This window comes from Sebastes umbrosus, chromosome 12, assembly GCF_015220745.1.
Source record: "Sebastes umbrosus isolate fSebUmb1 chromosome 12, fSebUmb1.pri, whole genome shotgun sequence".
Lineage (NCBI taxonomy): Eukaryota > Metazoa > Chordata > Actinopteri > Perciformes > Sebastidae > Sebastes > Sebastes umbrosus.
The window spans coordinates 9,101,408-9,117,676 of NC_051280.1; the positions used below are offsets into that span (position 1 = coordinate 9,101,408).

General features: G+C 42.1%; 1 protein-coding gene across 5 annotated transcripts in view; it reads left to right on the forward strand.

The window, feature by feature from the left end:
• Positions 1–16,269, forward strand: part of LOC119498079 (microtubule cross-linking factor 1) — a 93,714-nt gene that overhangs the window by 65,180 nt on the left and 12,265 nt on the right. For all 5 annotated transcript variants that reach the window (XR_005209042.1, XM_037786568.1, XM_037786569.1 and 2 more), the window contains 3 exons: positions 3,917–4,084; positions 10,043–10,315; positions 14,235–14,585. Coding sequence is in view for 4 of the 5 variants with exons in the window: in XM_037786568.1 (XP_037642496.1) it covers positions 3,917–4,084; positions 10,043–10,315; positions 14,235–14,585 (792 nt within the window). In the remaining variant the exon portion in view is untranslated. The remainder of the gene's footprint in view (positions 1–3,916; positions 4,085–10,042; positions 10,316–14,234; positions 14,586–16,269) is intronic.

Genomic DNA, 16,269 nt, shown 5'->3' on the forward strand with positions numbered 1-16,269 from the left:
GTATACATATGTAAATACACACACATAATGAACACTATAACTGTTAAGTTGTAGTACAAATATATGTAGTAACTTGTATTTTCTCTAGTAAATTGGTGTATCGAGTGAGTTTTGGACATTTGGCTTTAGCCTTTAATTATATTTCTCTCGTTCATTTTCATTGTGTTCAAATGTTGGCAGCCGCTCATTAGAGCTCTTTGGCATGGTACAGTATGCAGATGAGAGTTTTGGCCTAGATAACTAGTTAGAGGCAGTAATTGTTTTTGAGGACACACAGTTTTGTGCTTATTGTTGAAACAGAAACATGGACTCTCAGTTACACGCAAAGGAGACAAAAGACGCTTCTGTCCTTCAGGCTGCTGAATGTTTTTACCCAGACATAGCGTGTGTTGAGATCTGCTTTCACTTTGCCCCACTATAAAACTAAAGAAAGTACATAAACATTTTGGGTTGGATGCATTATTAAGCAGCCCTAAGAGCTCTACTTCGTCTCCATGTTTTGATTTTTCCACAACGTCATAAAAGTGGTTTGTACGGTGATCTGACATTGTTGCTTTACTCTGTGAGCAGTTTTGCAGTTTTAACAAGCGTGCCCAGTAGACTATATTAAGCTTTGTGCATGAGAGCAGAAATGCAGACTTGCTTTAGTAAGCATTTGCACACATGGCTTCTACAGCAGAGAGCAGATGATGACTCGTGCAGCCAGAGTGAGATAATAGCATGTTAAGCCGTTGAGAGGTTATTGAAAGTTTTCAGTGAAGACTTGGACATGATTTAGGCAGTTTGGCAGGTCGGTGAGGAAAAAATCCAGAATTATTCCCTCTGGTGCTGCCGGTGTATTATACTGTTAGTGCGTAAGTATGTTTAAATACTGTAGATGAGATGTTTTTCCTCACAATGGTTGTGAACTTTCATCTCATTTTGGTGTAGGGAACTCAGTATGTAAAGTAGCGTTACTCCAAACGGTTACGTGAGGACCTCACAGTGACATAACAGTTCTCAGATTAGCTTGAAATATCTGGAACAACTTTCTTTCCATGGAAAAATTTAATTAAGCTGGACGACACACTGGTTGGCACTGTCACCTCACTGCAAGAGGGACTGGGACCTTTCTGTGCACGGTGGGTTTCCTCCTTGTACTCTGGTTTCCTCCCACATCAAATGACTTGCATGTGAATTATTAAAAATACTTGTGTCAGTGCATCTTGCCAAAGCTCCTGGGTGCTGACAGCTGCTCCTAAAGAGTTGCAGAGGATGAAAATCCCCACGGGGAAAGATATAACAATGTGATTTATAGCATCTTCTGGTGGCATTAGTTTTTGTTTGTAATAAATAAGACAGACCCTGTGAAGATTTAGTACAGCCAGACTAATCATTGATATGCTGTAGTAGCGTACAGTGACCAGACGTCCCGGTTTGTCTGGGATTGTGTGTCCGGTTTCAAGCTGGGTGTCCTGAGTCCCGACAAATATCTGTAAAACACTAAAATGTCCCGTTTTTTTCGCCACAATTAAAATAATAAATAATAACATTAATATTATTGTTCTCAGCACTCACATAGACGTTTATCAAGTTCTGAGAATGTGTCACAGTTGGTCATTTAGCCGGCAGCCTGCGCCTGTGCACACTGACAAATACTGTACCTTGTGTTTATCCGTTTTGTGTTTATTAGTGTTATTATTATACATTTTTTAAATAAACTATGGTTTGGTGGATGCGTAAGCGCATACATGCGTGTGCATGAACATGCGGTACACTTAAGTGTCTCGGTTTGGGGATTTGAAAATATGTTCACCCTATAGTAGTGTACACATAATGCCTTTAGATTAAAGGCACCCGGTGGAGCTTTTTGACCACTGGTGGCGTTAATGAGCTATTTTTTAATGATTTTAACCCTCACAGAAGAAGACTGCTAGCTGTTTGGGGCGTCCCAGTGGCTAAATTACAAATCCTGCTATAGCGAAGACATGGCCCGCCCTACTCTGCCGCTGATTGGCAAGTGCTCGCTGCCTTCGTTGGTTGGATTAGTTAGGTTTAGGTATGAGGAGTGAGATTGGTTAGGGTTAGGGTAAAGCTTGATTTATTCTTGCCACATCCGGGGACGCAAGTGTCAGCACAGCCAAAGTGACGTCACAGCATCAGACACGGCCTTCACAGGGGTTCCGTGCGGCAGGTTTTCGCCTGTCGGCACACATCCAAATTTTTCTAAAGACGCGGTTCATGGCGAAAATGGAGGACTTAGAAAAAAGTATATTTCCCTCTGAAATTGGAAATAATCAAGTAACGTACAAGTACCTCAAAATTGTACTTAAGTACAGTACTTGAGTAACTACTTAGTTACTTTCCACCACTGTTAGATACACAACAGCAGAACAAGAAGAAAAATAAAGGTGGTTGTATTTGCCCTCGAGAAAAAATTATTCATGGGAGTTCCCCTTGTTTCCTGGTTATACTGGATTGAAGTGCACTGGCCTTTTAGCACCTGAGCTCATATCATGTTCTCAGCCGAGGCTGGCGGAGCCGGCGGCGCTGTAGTGATACCTCGAGGTGATGTTTTACTCACAGACTCCTTTGTGCTTCACTGCCTCCTGCCAAGACCTGAAGACTCTCCACAGCAGGACCACCAGGCGCAAACAGCTCCCCCCCCCACACACACACACACCTCTCTCTGAGCAGGAAAACCATGTGCTGCTCTCTTCCCTGTCTCAAACCCCCCCCCTGCATCATAATTGGACTAAAATAAATCCGTAGACGTCCAACAAGTTTTGTTGCAGCTTTAATTACTGCACTACTCACTGGGATTTCACTTCATTTCAAGTTAGGATTTTTGAGCGGAAACTTAGATTTACACTAATGCTGTAAAAGTTAACACGATAATAACGCATTAATGCAAATGCCACAAATTACTTTAAGGCAACTTGCGAATTTTAGGTCAAAGCAGGCTCACTTTTAAAGCACCAAGGAAAGACAATGGCATCATATGAAACTAAAAAAACATAAGGAATAAATTGGTACCAACCATGTCATACTAACTCGTCTCAAAGGAGGTTAAATAACGCTCCAAACTTACGCTAAATTTTGGCGAGGAAAAACTGGCATGGCCATTTTAAAAGCGGACCCTTGACCTCTGACCTCAAGATATGTGAATGAAAATGGGTTCTATGGGTACCCACGAGTCTCCCCTTTACAGACATGCCCACTTTATGATAATCACATGCAGTTTGGGGCAAGTCATAGTCAAGTCAGCACACTGACAAACTGACAGCTGTTGTTGCCTGTTGGGCTGCAGTTTGCCATGTTATGATTTGATCATATTTTGTATGCTAAATGCAGTACCTGTGAGGGTTTCTGGACAATATTTGTCATTGTTTTGTGTTGTTAATTGATTTCCAATAATAAATATATACATACATTTGCATAAAGCAAGCATATTTTCCCACTCCCATGTTGATAAGAGTATTAAATACTTGACAAATCTCCCTTTAAGGTACATTTTGAACAGAAAGAAAATGTATGATTAATTTGCAATTAATTATGGACAACCATGAGATTAATCGCAATTAAATATTTGAATTGATTGACAGCCCTAATTTACACCCATCCATGTGTACATACAGTATTGTAGTTCTTTAATGACAGGGGTCAAGGAAGGATAGCTGGGAAAGGACAAGGATAAAAAAGGAGCAGGAGTCAGATGGGAAACCGGATGGAGAAGTTCAAGTCAAATTGATTTAAAAAGCACTTACCAAGCAGGTTCGTCCCAAAGTGCTTTAAAGAGACACAAAGGACAGATAAAAACAAGAGACAAGCAAGATAAGGACAGAGCTTGCTGAACTTGCCATGCTCATGTGTGTCTGAGTGTGTTGGATTAACCTGTAACCTAAATGATTGTTTTGTGTGAATCCTCTCGGTGCAGTTCGGGGAGAACCGGCATGTGCTGCAGGCCCTGCGGACGCTGCTGGAGGAGTTTCGAGAGGAGCTGCGGGAGGAGGAGACGCGGCGATGCCAACTGCAGCAGTCCTACGCCAATGACAAAGCTGCCTGGGAGGTCAAGTGGGCAGAGATGAAGTGCCAGTTCGCCCAGGTACAGATGGCGTCTCAGCGCCCGCCTTAAAGGGACAGAACACAATCTGGTATAGAAAACTAGCGGGGCGTTCAACAAGCAGCAAGGTGACAGTAAACATGTTGCCTTCTCCACGGATGAAAAACCCCACTCAGGGCAAAGTGCTAACAAGTCAAAAACAACAAATCTTTTTGGTTCTCTAACTACCCCCCTGGGCTAAGCAGTGTCATTTTGAAAGTGCAGCAATGACATGAAGTTGTGTCTTTATCCACATCTCAAGAGACAAACAAATGGACAGAATTCAATTTATAATCACCCCTTAACAATTAGATTAAAAAAAGGAAAGACAGCTTCCAATAAGACAAGAAAATGATGAATCACCTGCTTGGCACTAATGAGCATATTCTGTCCCTGTGCAAACTAATTCATCCAGCATTGTTCCTAATTGTTCGATGTGCCTCTAAGCATTTCTTAGTGAAGACAGCTCTCTTATATTCCTAATGGGAGTGTAAATTCTTGGTAGTTTAGGAACAGAGTGTCTTCATCTCAACTAATAGGAGTAAATGAAAGCTCATATCAGTTATTTTTATACGGAGGCTGCTGATGTTTGTGTCAACATCAAAAATATTTCAATTCGCAATTAAAGTAAAGGCCTCCAAGATTTGTTTTTTCCCAAAAAGTTCTTATAAAATAGCATTTACAACATTGTGGGATACTAAAACTCATCACTGGCACCCAGGAAAATAACCTTTTTTAAGGATTCAGACCAAAGGGTTTACTCCGGTGGGACGAGGTGGGGGAGGGGGACTCTGTCTTTGCATCAGTGGTACTTGGAGCTAAGATGTAGTCAAAGTTAATGGACAATGTCGAATTTTTAATGTTAAGATGCCAGCCATATTATCCGCCCAGAGAATTCACCGGTTTTGTTTCTGTTGCTGCTGTTTACATTCCTCCTGATGCTAATTCAAAACCTGCAATAGAGGAATGTACTTCTACTTTTGGTTGGGGTTTTTTTCGCAACCCTATAGAAATAAAATAGTTTATAGCCTAATATAATAATTCTATTTCGTTGACCAAAACCAGCACAACATTAAAGAACACAGGGGGCTGAGATGATGAAATTCGGCCCAGAGAGGCCAGTTTGAGTTTGACTAGTCTAGGTCAATGCCTTACCTTAACCATCTTGTGAGAGTTTCCCAACTCGTGGGTTACCTTCTAGACGGCGCCTTTATCAAATGCCAAAACCTTGGTTTTAGGTTTAAAGCTACAGATTATTTTTACTGTATGTAGTTGTGTTCAGGACCCGACTAACCTTATTATATTGGCTGTGGGCATCATGACTAGACGACACTGGTGTTAGGTAACAAAGCACATTTTACTCAAGTACTCTACTTAAAGGAGTAGTTCACCCAAACATAATATAAATTGTATATAGAACTTTTGCTATTTTTGCTAAACAATGCATTTTCGGATTATACTTCACAGTAAATGCTTTGTTGAAATGCTCTTTTTTACTTGTAACAGAGTATTTCAACACCGTTGTAGAGAGAGACGAGTCCCTCCCCTTCCGGTGGACCACCATGGGACCTTATTTCAGAAAAAATATAAACGGAAGTCAACGGAGAGAGAGACAAATACTTTTTTGATTCTGTTTGGATTGCGCCATGAATCACACATATGATGTTTGTCAATTTAAAAGATAATTTTGCAAGTTCAGAAAGTCTCAGTTTGTCGTAGTATTATTTAGTTTTGTGTGAAACCGTCGGTGAACTACATCTCTCGTCTCGCACAATATACGTCACCAACACTAGCTAGCTAGTTAACTTAGATATGACCACGCACAGATGAAACGTTATCTTACCTGATGTGTTTTATTCAGCGACTCTTGGTCTTTTTATCAGCCGGGAAAGAGAAAGAACGAGCCAGACCCGTTGCTGGTGTGAGTACAGTACGAAACACACAGGCATCGTAGCTTCAGAGAGAGAGACGTCACTGTGCAACTTTTGAGTGTGTAGTCTTTCTAATTATGTATTTTCAAAGTCTTACAACAGAGTTTTACAAAAAACTGAGACTTTCTTGACTTGGAAAATTATCTTTTAAATTGACAAACATCATATGTGGGATTCAAACAGGATCAAAAAAATATTTGTCTCTCGCTGTCGACTACCGTTCATATTTTTTCTGAAATATGGCTATAGCTATATATAACTATATATTTAGTTATATTGCAACTTTTACATAAAGTGAGTACTTCTTGCACCACAGCTAGATGATACCTGTTGTTAGATGCTCAGTATCCTGACACCCCAATTCCACCTAGCACTAGCACATGCTATCTGGGTTGGATTTGAATTTCATAGTAGAGGAAAAGATCAGTACTAGGCTTGCTGTGAGAGGAACTGCATTCGGAGGAGAGGTACACCAGTGTGTCTCGGAGGGATATTGAGTCCATGACGTTTTGTGGTGCTGCTGGAGCCTCATTGTCTGCTGTGTCTGGTTTCAACTTGAGATTTTCTTTCCCTCTGAGAGGCAGCACATGATCAGGACAGGTGGCCAACAATGTGGAAAAAAAGAAAAACAATCAATTTGAGGATGTTGAATATGTTGTTTCTTGACCGCAGTATTGGAAGATAAAATTTGAAACCGACAGTAGCAGAGCAGTGTTTTTCATCTATATCTGATTACCAAAAAAAAAAAAGTAAACCACAGCTTTGGGAACCAATTAAGCGGTTTGATTTATAGGAGGAAGATTATCTTTTTAAATCTCTGAACATCTTTTACATGGTTCATATCCTACCACAAAGCAGAGGTCGCTGAGGGCCTCGACGAGAACTAATTTACTTAGTTTCCTCTGATAAAACCGTGTTGAGTTCTTTTCTTGCTCCTCTGTGCTTCGTCCTGATTAAGACTTCAGAAATATGCCCCTAGGGCGCCTGGGTTAGCTCAGTTGGTAGAGCGGGCGTCCATGTATTAAGGCTTGGTCCTGACCGCGGCGGCCCGCGTTCGAATCCGGCCTGTGGCCCTTTCCGCATCCACTCTCTCTCTCCCCCCTTTCAAGACTCTATCCACTGTCCTGTCAATAAAAATGGAAAATGCCCCCAAAAAAATAACTTTAAAAAAAAAAAAAAAAAAGAAATATGCCCCTAAGCTGCTGGTTTTTTATTCCTGGTTATTACACAGCCCAGCAGAGCAGTGCAAAATTGGAAATTACCCTCACCTGTGTATTTATATGTGGATTACTTTTTTGAGATATTATTATCAGGCTGGCTCATGTTTCCGTCTCTGCTTTGGTCACTGGCACCGTGTCACGCCTCTTAAATAACGGTCTATATTTATGATGTCTAACATCTTGGCTCCTCAGTCAGCAGCTATTACTGTACACTCTCCAGTATGCAATCAGACAGTTCTCAAAACCCAATGTAAAAGTAAACAAGACTGAATGGGAGTTATGTAATCTGATGTTTGAAGGCTTGCTCTTCACACAGCTCCAGTACTGCAGACTCTGGTGTGTACCATTACGTTGAGGGATCAAAGCCCGTCTGAAGATTACTCTGTTGTAGCTTCCCTCTGTCGCTCTGCAGCTTTGAAGATTTCTGCAGCGCGTCTGAATCCTCGGTTCATGTCCTTCCACCAGCGACTGGTTTGAAATATAAATTTAGGAGGGCAGCGCTCGCTCAAGTTTCAACTATGTCTCTCTGTCAGCTACAAAACAACTGCTGGTACTTTATGCTACCTTCTCCTGACCTCATTGTGTTTCTTAAATTGTGAATAGGAGAATTTTAGGTCTGCGTTGGCGGGGGTGTGTTGCTTCAGGAAGTCCAGTTTGAGTAACAGATCCGTTTGCACATAGAGTGGTGCAGGAATGAGTCTCAAAACCCTGTAATGAGTTAGAATTTTTGCACTTTCGGTTCCCTCGTCTCCAAGTCAGTGGGTTTTCTGAATGGGTTTTTGATTAGATGCCTGAAATAAGGTCTGTGGTTAACACAAGCTGAAGAGACTTTGACGTTTTGTTCCACAATATGAATTACGTCAGTAAATATCCCACTCATGAATTTTGAAGCTTTTACATGTCTTAAAAAAGGTGGTTGCTAACAAGTGGCTAAATGAGACTACAGAGGTTGTCGGGGACATTAAGCGTCATCACGCCGAACACAGAAACCCGTCTACTCACTAGTCCGCCTTTACAGCCTCGTTGTGTTTATGCTCAAACTCAAACTTTCCGAGTAGTAGATTTAGATTTTGAGACTGCCAACTGACACATCCATGACCACTAGCTACATTAGATCAGGTCACGCTAAGAGGTAAGCGAATGAAAATCAAATTACAAGTTGGAAGCATGAATGTATAAAGAGAACTGGAGGCGGGTCCCCGTAATGGCCATAAAATAAAAGTACTCGGATCTTCCGGCGATATTCCGCATCCATGGAGCTCATAGAGCAGGCGCAGTAGCATTTCCTTTAATCCCGCCTCCCAGCCCTCGGTCCAGCCGCGGTCTGGGTCTCATTCAAAGGAACGGAGAAAGGATAATATCTCTGGATTCAGCTATTAATGCGTTTTACAACTTTATGACCTAATGATTTAAATAGGGGCTATTCAAGTGTTCACACTGGGAAGTTGATTTACCTAAAAAAAAGATGTCTCAAGTCTTTGGGAAAATTCTTTTTGGGCCCAAGTTTGTTTATAGCACGTTGGTGATTTAATTCTGGCGATTGCATTCACACTTCAAAAATCATTAAAGCGGTGTTCATTTGTGGAGATTATTTTGCTGAACAAAACGTACAAGTATCATAAACGTTTGTTTGCCAAAGAGCTTATTTTCTGCAATAATCCAAAACTCAATGGAACAATCCCATTGGCTTCTTGTGGAGGGAACCAGGGTGATGCTAACTTCCTGGTTGGCCTACAAAAATACGTCATACCTGGAGCACTCTATAGGACAGCTCTTGAAAGTAATCGCGGCAGCAATTATTGTATCTTTTGTCACGCCATTCGCAAAGAAAACTGTAGAAATACGGTTTTCACATTACGTATTGATCTACCAGGAATGTGTGCTTGCATGTATTTGATTGACCAACGTAAAGCCTTGTAGCTGATATTGCGTTGCAATAAAAGTTGAGTCTGGTCAAAACGTTTCCCCACTAAAGTCAGTCTGAACGCAGCCTTCCATTGGTTCTCTTTATACGTATTTATAGCCAACAGACCCAGTGAGCCATTTCATCATTAGCTTGTTCATAAATTGTGTTAGTTTGGTATCATGAGAAGGCTGCACAGAATAATAAGCTACTCGTTTTCTGCTGTTTTCTTTAATCTGCTTTGACACTAATTTATTTAGTAACACTTGACTTCTTCTGTTTTCAGTTTTTATTGAACTCAAAAAGAACAAAAAACAGATTAAAGGATCAAAAAGTAAAGATCAAAAGAGCAAAAGATTGTTTGTTAGTATGTCAGGTACAATATTTCAGACGCATCTCACCACTTATAAAAACATATTGATCCATCAGGGGAGCAAAACCAGTTTGGCAGAGGCTCTTTTTATCGTCTGCAAAATTCTGTTTACTGTCGTCTTTTTTCTTTCTTTTGAAAATGTTTGCGCCTTCAAATTAAAGCAGAGGTTACCTCACTTACCTCCAGCTTTATGCAGATAGTTTGGGTTTTATTTGCCCAGGTCTTGAGAATTAGACCTCTATACCAACAATGGAATTTGGAAAAATTGCAGCAGCATCTCTTTCCAAAAAACGACGTCCTAGTTACTGTGTATGATCAACAACTCTTACTGCAAACTGTTTTCATAGGGATTATTTCAATTGAAATAAAAACTGCATTGTAATTTGAGTGAATCAACCCTTTAAGTGGAACCATGTTAATTATTGTGTTTTTTCCTAACACTGCTTTTTCTTAGTCTTCATTAATTCTTTGCATAATAATACCTTAATAATGACTAATCAACCCAACATCCCTGTGTCTTTGCTCTTTGACCAGCTGGAGGAAGAGGCACAAGGCAAGGTGCGAGGTGAAGCTCAGGGAGGTGAAGGGGAACCTGACGAAGACCCCGAGTGGGCCATGAACCTGGAGCGCGAGGAGCACCGGCGCCTGCTGGCCGACAGCCACAGCACATCCCTGGACCTCCGCTGGAAGCTGCAGAGCGGAGAGAACAGGTGGGGCCGTGAGAGGGGCGAACTGATGGAGCGCTTCGACCGGGAACGGCAGGAGTGGGACGGCAGCATGAGGGAGCTCCACCGCAAGATGGAGAGGGTGAGAGACGGAGGAGGAGGGGGTGGAAAGAGACGCAGAAAAGAAGAGTTATAGGAGAAAAAAGGAGGAAGAGGTGGAGAAAGAGATGCAGAGAAAAATGCTAAGATTAAGAAGGATAAAGTCAGGTCAGACTCACTCTCACTAGACATCTGATTAATCAGTCAGTAGGAAATTAATCAGCAGTTTTTGACAGAACAGTCTCACCACAGGGTCCATTTAATAGCTGTACTGGAGCCTTCGATCGTATCACATGATCTTCCTCAGCAGATGGAGTTTGCCCAGTTGTCATGGAGTTTTAAATGTTAAAATTTCCATTTTTTCGCATGTTTAAGGACTTCTCGTCCATGTTAGCTGAAAAGGTGAGACTGAAAGTACATTCTTGACAAAATAATCACAGCACCAGGTCTATTTAGTAGCTGTTCTGGAGATTTTGATTTGTTTCCAAGGTCAAAAATGAACTTTCAGTTTCAACCTTTAAGCCAAGTCGAGAAGTCCTTAAAGTAAAATACAACAGAGAAAAGCAGCAGATCTTCACATTTGAGAATGTGAAACCATCAAATGTTTGGCTTTCCTGCTTGTTAAGACTTACAGAAAATTATGAATTGATTATCAAATCACTTTACTGACAACTGACTATTAGTTTCAGGCTTGGATTTGCTGCTTTTTTTTGTTTAATATAATTCATCATGTACATTTTTTTGGATTGGTGATGAGAAAAAACAAGTGATTTAAAGACATCACCTTAAAGGAACAGTGTGTAGCATTTCAGGGGCTCTATTAGCAGAAGTGGAATATAATATTCATGACTATGTTTTCATTAGTGTATCATCAGCTGAAACTAAGAATTGTTGTGTTTTCATTAGCTTAGAATGAGCTGTTTATATCTACATAGGGAGCGGGTCCTCTTCACGGAGTCCACCATGCTGCTCCACATGTTTCTACAGTAGCCCAGAATGGACAAACCAAACACTGGCTCTAGAGAGAGCCTTTCACGTTTTTACGTTACCTGAAGGCCACCGTAGTTCTACGACACTCTTGTGAAACTGCAGTAACGTGAGCCGCAGAGTGCAAAACCGTCGTCTGCCTTCCGTTGCTCCTAAAGTAGTGCTTTATGGTAAGGATGGCCTCTGAGCGAGGTGAACAGCGTTACCACGGTTTTGCATTCTGCGGCTCATGTTACCGTAGTCTTGGAAAGGGAGGAGTGAGCGGAGGGGTACTCAGTTGGTTGCAATCTGCAATCACACTGCTAGATGCTGCAAAATCCTACACACTGTACTTAAATGGGCTTTCTTTCACAATTTTTTAACAGTTTTCACATTTTATTGACAAGCGATGAATCGAAAAATAATAAACAAAAAAAACAAACACAGATGATTAAAAATAATCTGAAGTTGCAGCCTTGAAACCACTTTAAACTGAACTTCTTTGCAAACTTTACAAATCAAACTGGAAAAAAACACCACAACTTAAAGGGATTGTTTGTAAGAATCAGAAATTGCTTGTTAACAGCGACACCTGTGGCCGTTAAGTCAACGAAAGTCAGCGTCCTGTTGCTCGGTCTCGCGCTTGTGCTCGCGCAACGTAGACATGAACGAGCATCGCTCAAAACAATGAGGCGACACACGTCAGCTAAAACCACAATATCACTCTATATTTCACCTGCTTGGCAGTAATGTTAGCTGACCAGACGAAGGTCTCTCCTTGAATCACTGCTGATCCTAGTGTTGGCTTTTCCTGCCTCAGCCTCCCGACCGCGGCCGGAGGGAACAGGGGAGACACCGGAGTTTTGGTCGGAGCGAAAGAGCGAGAATGAGCGCAGTGTGTGAGTGAAGGCAAGCAGGCAGGCAGAGGAGCAGAGGCGCAGAGGAGCAGAGACTCCGGCCATGGAGACCAAAGCTACGGTCTCCCCCGCGTCCCCCGACCGCGGCCAACACTGTTTTGCAAGACGGGCTTCACTAGATATAACTTTGCGGTTGTGGTGCTTCCGTGTAGTTTGTGTTGGAGTCTTGTCTGAACAGCGTAGCCACACGCAAACGGGCATGGGACACCGACCCGGATTGATTTATACGTGTAAGAAGTTACAAACAGTCCCTTTAAAGATGTGAAGTCCTTGCTTGTTAAGCCATGCATGTTTGTGTGTTTGTGTTCAGGTAGATACGAGAGAGAGAAGGAGTGACAAAGCACCCAAAGGCGATTAACTTCTCTGTTGTTTGGTACTTTAGGATAGTTGAGGCTCGACACAATGAATACTCAGGATTACTGAATAATTGATGAGATTTAATTAGAAGAACTGCAGCGTCTCACCTTGCTTGGGTGTGGGGTTCAGGACAGGAGATAGGAACATGAGCTGGTTAATATGATATGAGTGTGAGAGTATTAACATATAAAGCAGGGACTGGAATAATAACACTCTGAAAACAGCAACAAAAAAAACTGCTGATGCGCTGCTGAATGTAGAGACACAGAGCAGGAAGCAGAGATGCATTATTCAGCGATGCATATGCTGCAAACTATAAAGCACAGGTCACCGGCTGAACGGCTCAGCCTGCAGGGTGAAAGTGAATGAGTGATGTGGTTGTTCTCCTTTAACCTCAAGCCTGAAGAAAGGCTCTTAACCTCAGATGGTGCAGGTGGATTACTCAGTGGCTCACAGTCAAGGAATACAGTTTGTTATTTTAAAGGAAAACAAGGCGTTCATATGTGACAAAAGCCACTGCATAAATAAAAACATACTGTTAATATAAAGGACCATACTAGGGGAAAAATAAATTTCCCGCACCATTATATCGGCCAATATGTTTCTATATCTGTACTGGCGTACCAATAAGTAACAAGAAAGGTCAGTACAGAAATGCCAAAGATTATCTTTTAGGTTGTTTAGAATCAGAGGTTTCACATAAACTGCTACTAGAAAGCACTGAAACATTTCAGGGATCCTTATCAAAATGTTTGTTTATGTTAAAAATTGGCTGATACGTTGTAATCCGATTTTATTTTAACTCTTAAATATCAATATCAGTATTGGCCACATAAATCCAGTATCAGTCCAGGCTGTAATATTTTAGATCAGAGTTTGTGTGAGGCGGGGCCTCCTCGGGGAGGCTCCAAATCATTTCAGGGGAGGCTCAGTGAATGGAAGTGAAAAAATATTACATTAGTTATCAAAAGAAGATCACAGAGAATAGCGTAAATGTGTGTGATATGATAAAGATGTGGTTAAAGATAGTTCAGAGATAAAGTAGTTTGGGGGAATTTTACTCTTTTTTCCCTCTTTCCCGGAGTCAGAAACAAATAAATGTCTTAGAACAGACTGAAGTTATGTCAACCATCAATTGTTGAGTGTCTGTGGGATCACATAACATAATCATGATCCCATAGGCATCCAGGAATTCAGCAAAACTAAGCAAGTAAACTAAGGGGGGGTGAGGAGGCACCTTTTTCCAAGCTTTGTCTGAGGGGAGGCCCACAGTCTCAGACTTCAAAACCCCTGTTTTAGACCAGTAAAGGGATAGTTTGGGTGTTTTTAAGTGGATTTGTATAAGGTACTTATCCATAGTCAGTGTATTACCGACAGTAGGTGACGGTCGGCACGCCCAAGTATCAAAACGGAACCAAAGTAATGTACTGCTGTGTGAAGAAAAGCATATTTTAACCACCTAAAAGAAAGGCTCATCAATCAATATTGAATATTTAGAATATTTTCGCTGCCTTAACTCACCATCAGACAGCCCTTTCCGACGGGGAACTATCCCTTTAACAAACAAAAACAAAACTTTTCTTGATTTATTGACGTCTTTAAGTGTAAACACTTCGTGTATAATAGGCTAAAACTTAACTCTCTGGTTCTTTAGACATGTAATCTTAAATGTAAATTCTCTGACTGATCACCTCATATCTGTATGTGTCCTTCTTTGTGCAGATGCAGAGAGAGCTGAACACGAGGCAAGGCGAGGGCATCGACGTCAAGGATGGTGGCTCGGACCACAGAGGCGTGTTCTCTCCTCAGGACAGTCCCTGCAACGCCCCCCGGTCACCGCGCTCGCCACGCTCGTCGCGCTCCCCCTGCACGTCCACCCCAATCCCCGCTCCCCCCATGCGCTCCCACTCTGACTCTGAGGCCATGCTGGAAGAGCAGGGGGCTGCGATGAGGCTGAAAGGCCCGACGGAGAACCTGTTCTTGGACGCGCTGTCTCTGGACCCCCACAGTGGCCTGGAGGTCCCTCCACCCTCCAGACTGGATAGTGAGAAGAGGTTCCCCTGCATGAAGGAGGTAACACGCTAACATCTGTCAAGTCAAGACAAGTCACTTTTATTAATGTAATGTAAACTAATGAATCTGTTCAAAATGTATCTTAAAGGAAGATTAGTCAAGTATTTAAAGGGACTATTTGTAACTTTCAGAAATGCTTGTTAACAGCGACACCTGTGGCCGTTAAGTCAACGAAAGTCAGCGTCGAGCTCGCGCTTGTGCTCGCTCTAAATATACCTGAACGAGCATCGCTCAAAACAGTGAGGCGACACAAGTCAGCTAAAACCACAATATCACTCTATATTTCACCTGCTTGGCAGTAATGTTAGCTGACCAGACGAAAGTCTATCCATGAACATGATTTAGCTCTGATCCTAGTGTTGGCTTTTCCTGCCTCACCCTCCGGGGCTCCGCAGGGAGACACCGGCAACCGGAGTCTCTCCTCCGCTGCCTGCTTGCCTTCACTGACACAGCGCGCACCAACAGAGGTTTTCCGTGTCTTGTGAAGTGACGGGGCTCCGCAGAGAGAAACGTGAACCGTGACACCGGCACCAGGTGTCTCCCTGCGGGCGCAGGAGGGAGTGGATAAAGTAACTCGCTGCGGAGCCCCGTCACTTCACAAGACACGGAAAACCTCTGTTGGTCTGGAGGAGCTGCAGCATTTATTTCTGCACAAACGTCCACTGTGCATTCACTAGATATTCTCAGAGCTAAACTAACTCTTCTGCAGTGTGAGCGCGCGTTCACGTCTAGAGGTGGAGCGAGTACGCGAGAACGCGCACGCTGTCCGGGTGAAGGCAGGCAGAGGATGAGAGACTCCGGCCAAACACAAGTGTGCATATGCGAGCGCGCATGTGTCCCGACCCGGTACATTTATACGCTTAAAAAGTTACAAACAGTCCCTTTAATACTCTTATCAACATGGGAGTGGACACATATGCTGCTTTATGCAAATGTATGTCCATATTTATTATTGGAAATCAATTAACAACACAAAACAATGACAAATATTGTCCAGAAACCCTCACAGGTACTGCATTTAGCATAAAAAATATGCTCAAATCATAACATGGCAAACTGCAGCCCAACAGGCAACAACAGCTGTCAGTGTGTCAGTGTGCTGACTTGACTATGACTTGCCCCAAACTGCATGTGATTATCATAAAGTGGGCATGTCTGTAAAGGGGAGACTCGTGGGTACCCGTAGAATCCATTATCATTCACATATCTTGAGGTCAGAGGTCAAGGGATCCCTTTGAAAATGTCCATGCCAGTTTTTCCTCGCCAAAATTTAGCTTAAGTTTGCAGCATTATTTAACCTCCTTTGCAACAAGTTAGTATTCCTTAGGTTTTCTAGTTTCATATGATACCAGTATGTTGACTCTAGCTTTAATATTGAGCCCACTACAACCTCAAAATAAATGCGTTAATGCGTTAAAGAAATTAGTGGCGTTCAAACGAATTTGCGTTCACGCGTTATTAGCGTTAACTTCGACAGCCCTAATTTGAATACATCACTTTGAAGTTATGTATTGCTCTTAAGCCATTGCGTAACGGGCATAATGGACATTTTTCACTATTTTGTGTAATTTTATTGACGAAATGATGAATGAATTAGTCCAGAACAGTCGAGACAATTTCATTTATTGAATCAGATGGTAGTGGTGCTCAAATGGCGCCAAAACGTTATAAAAATTGGTTTTAT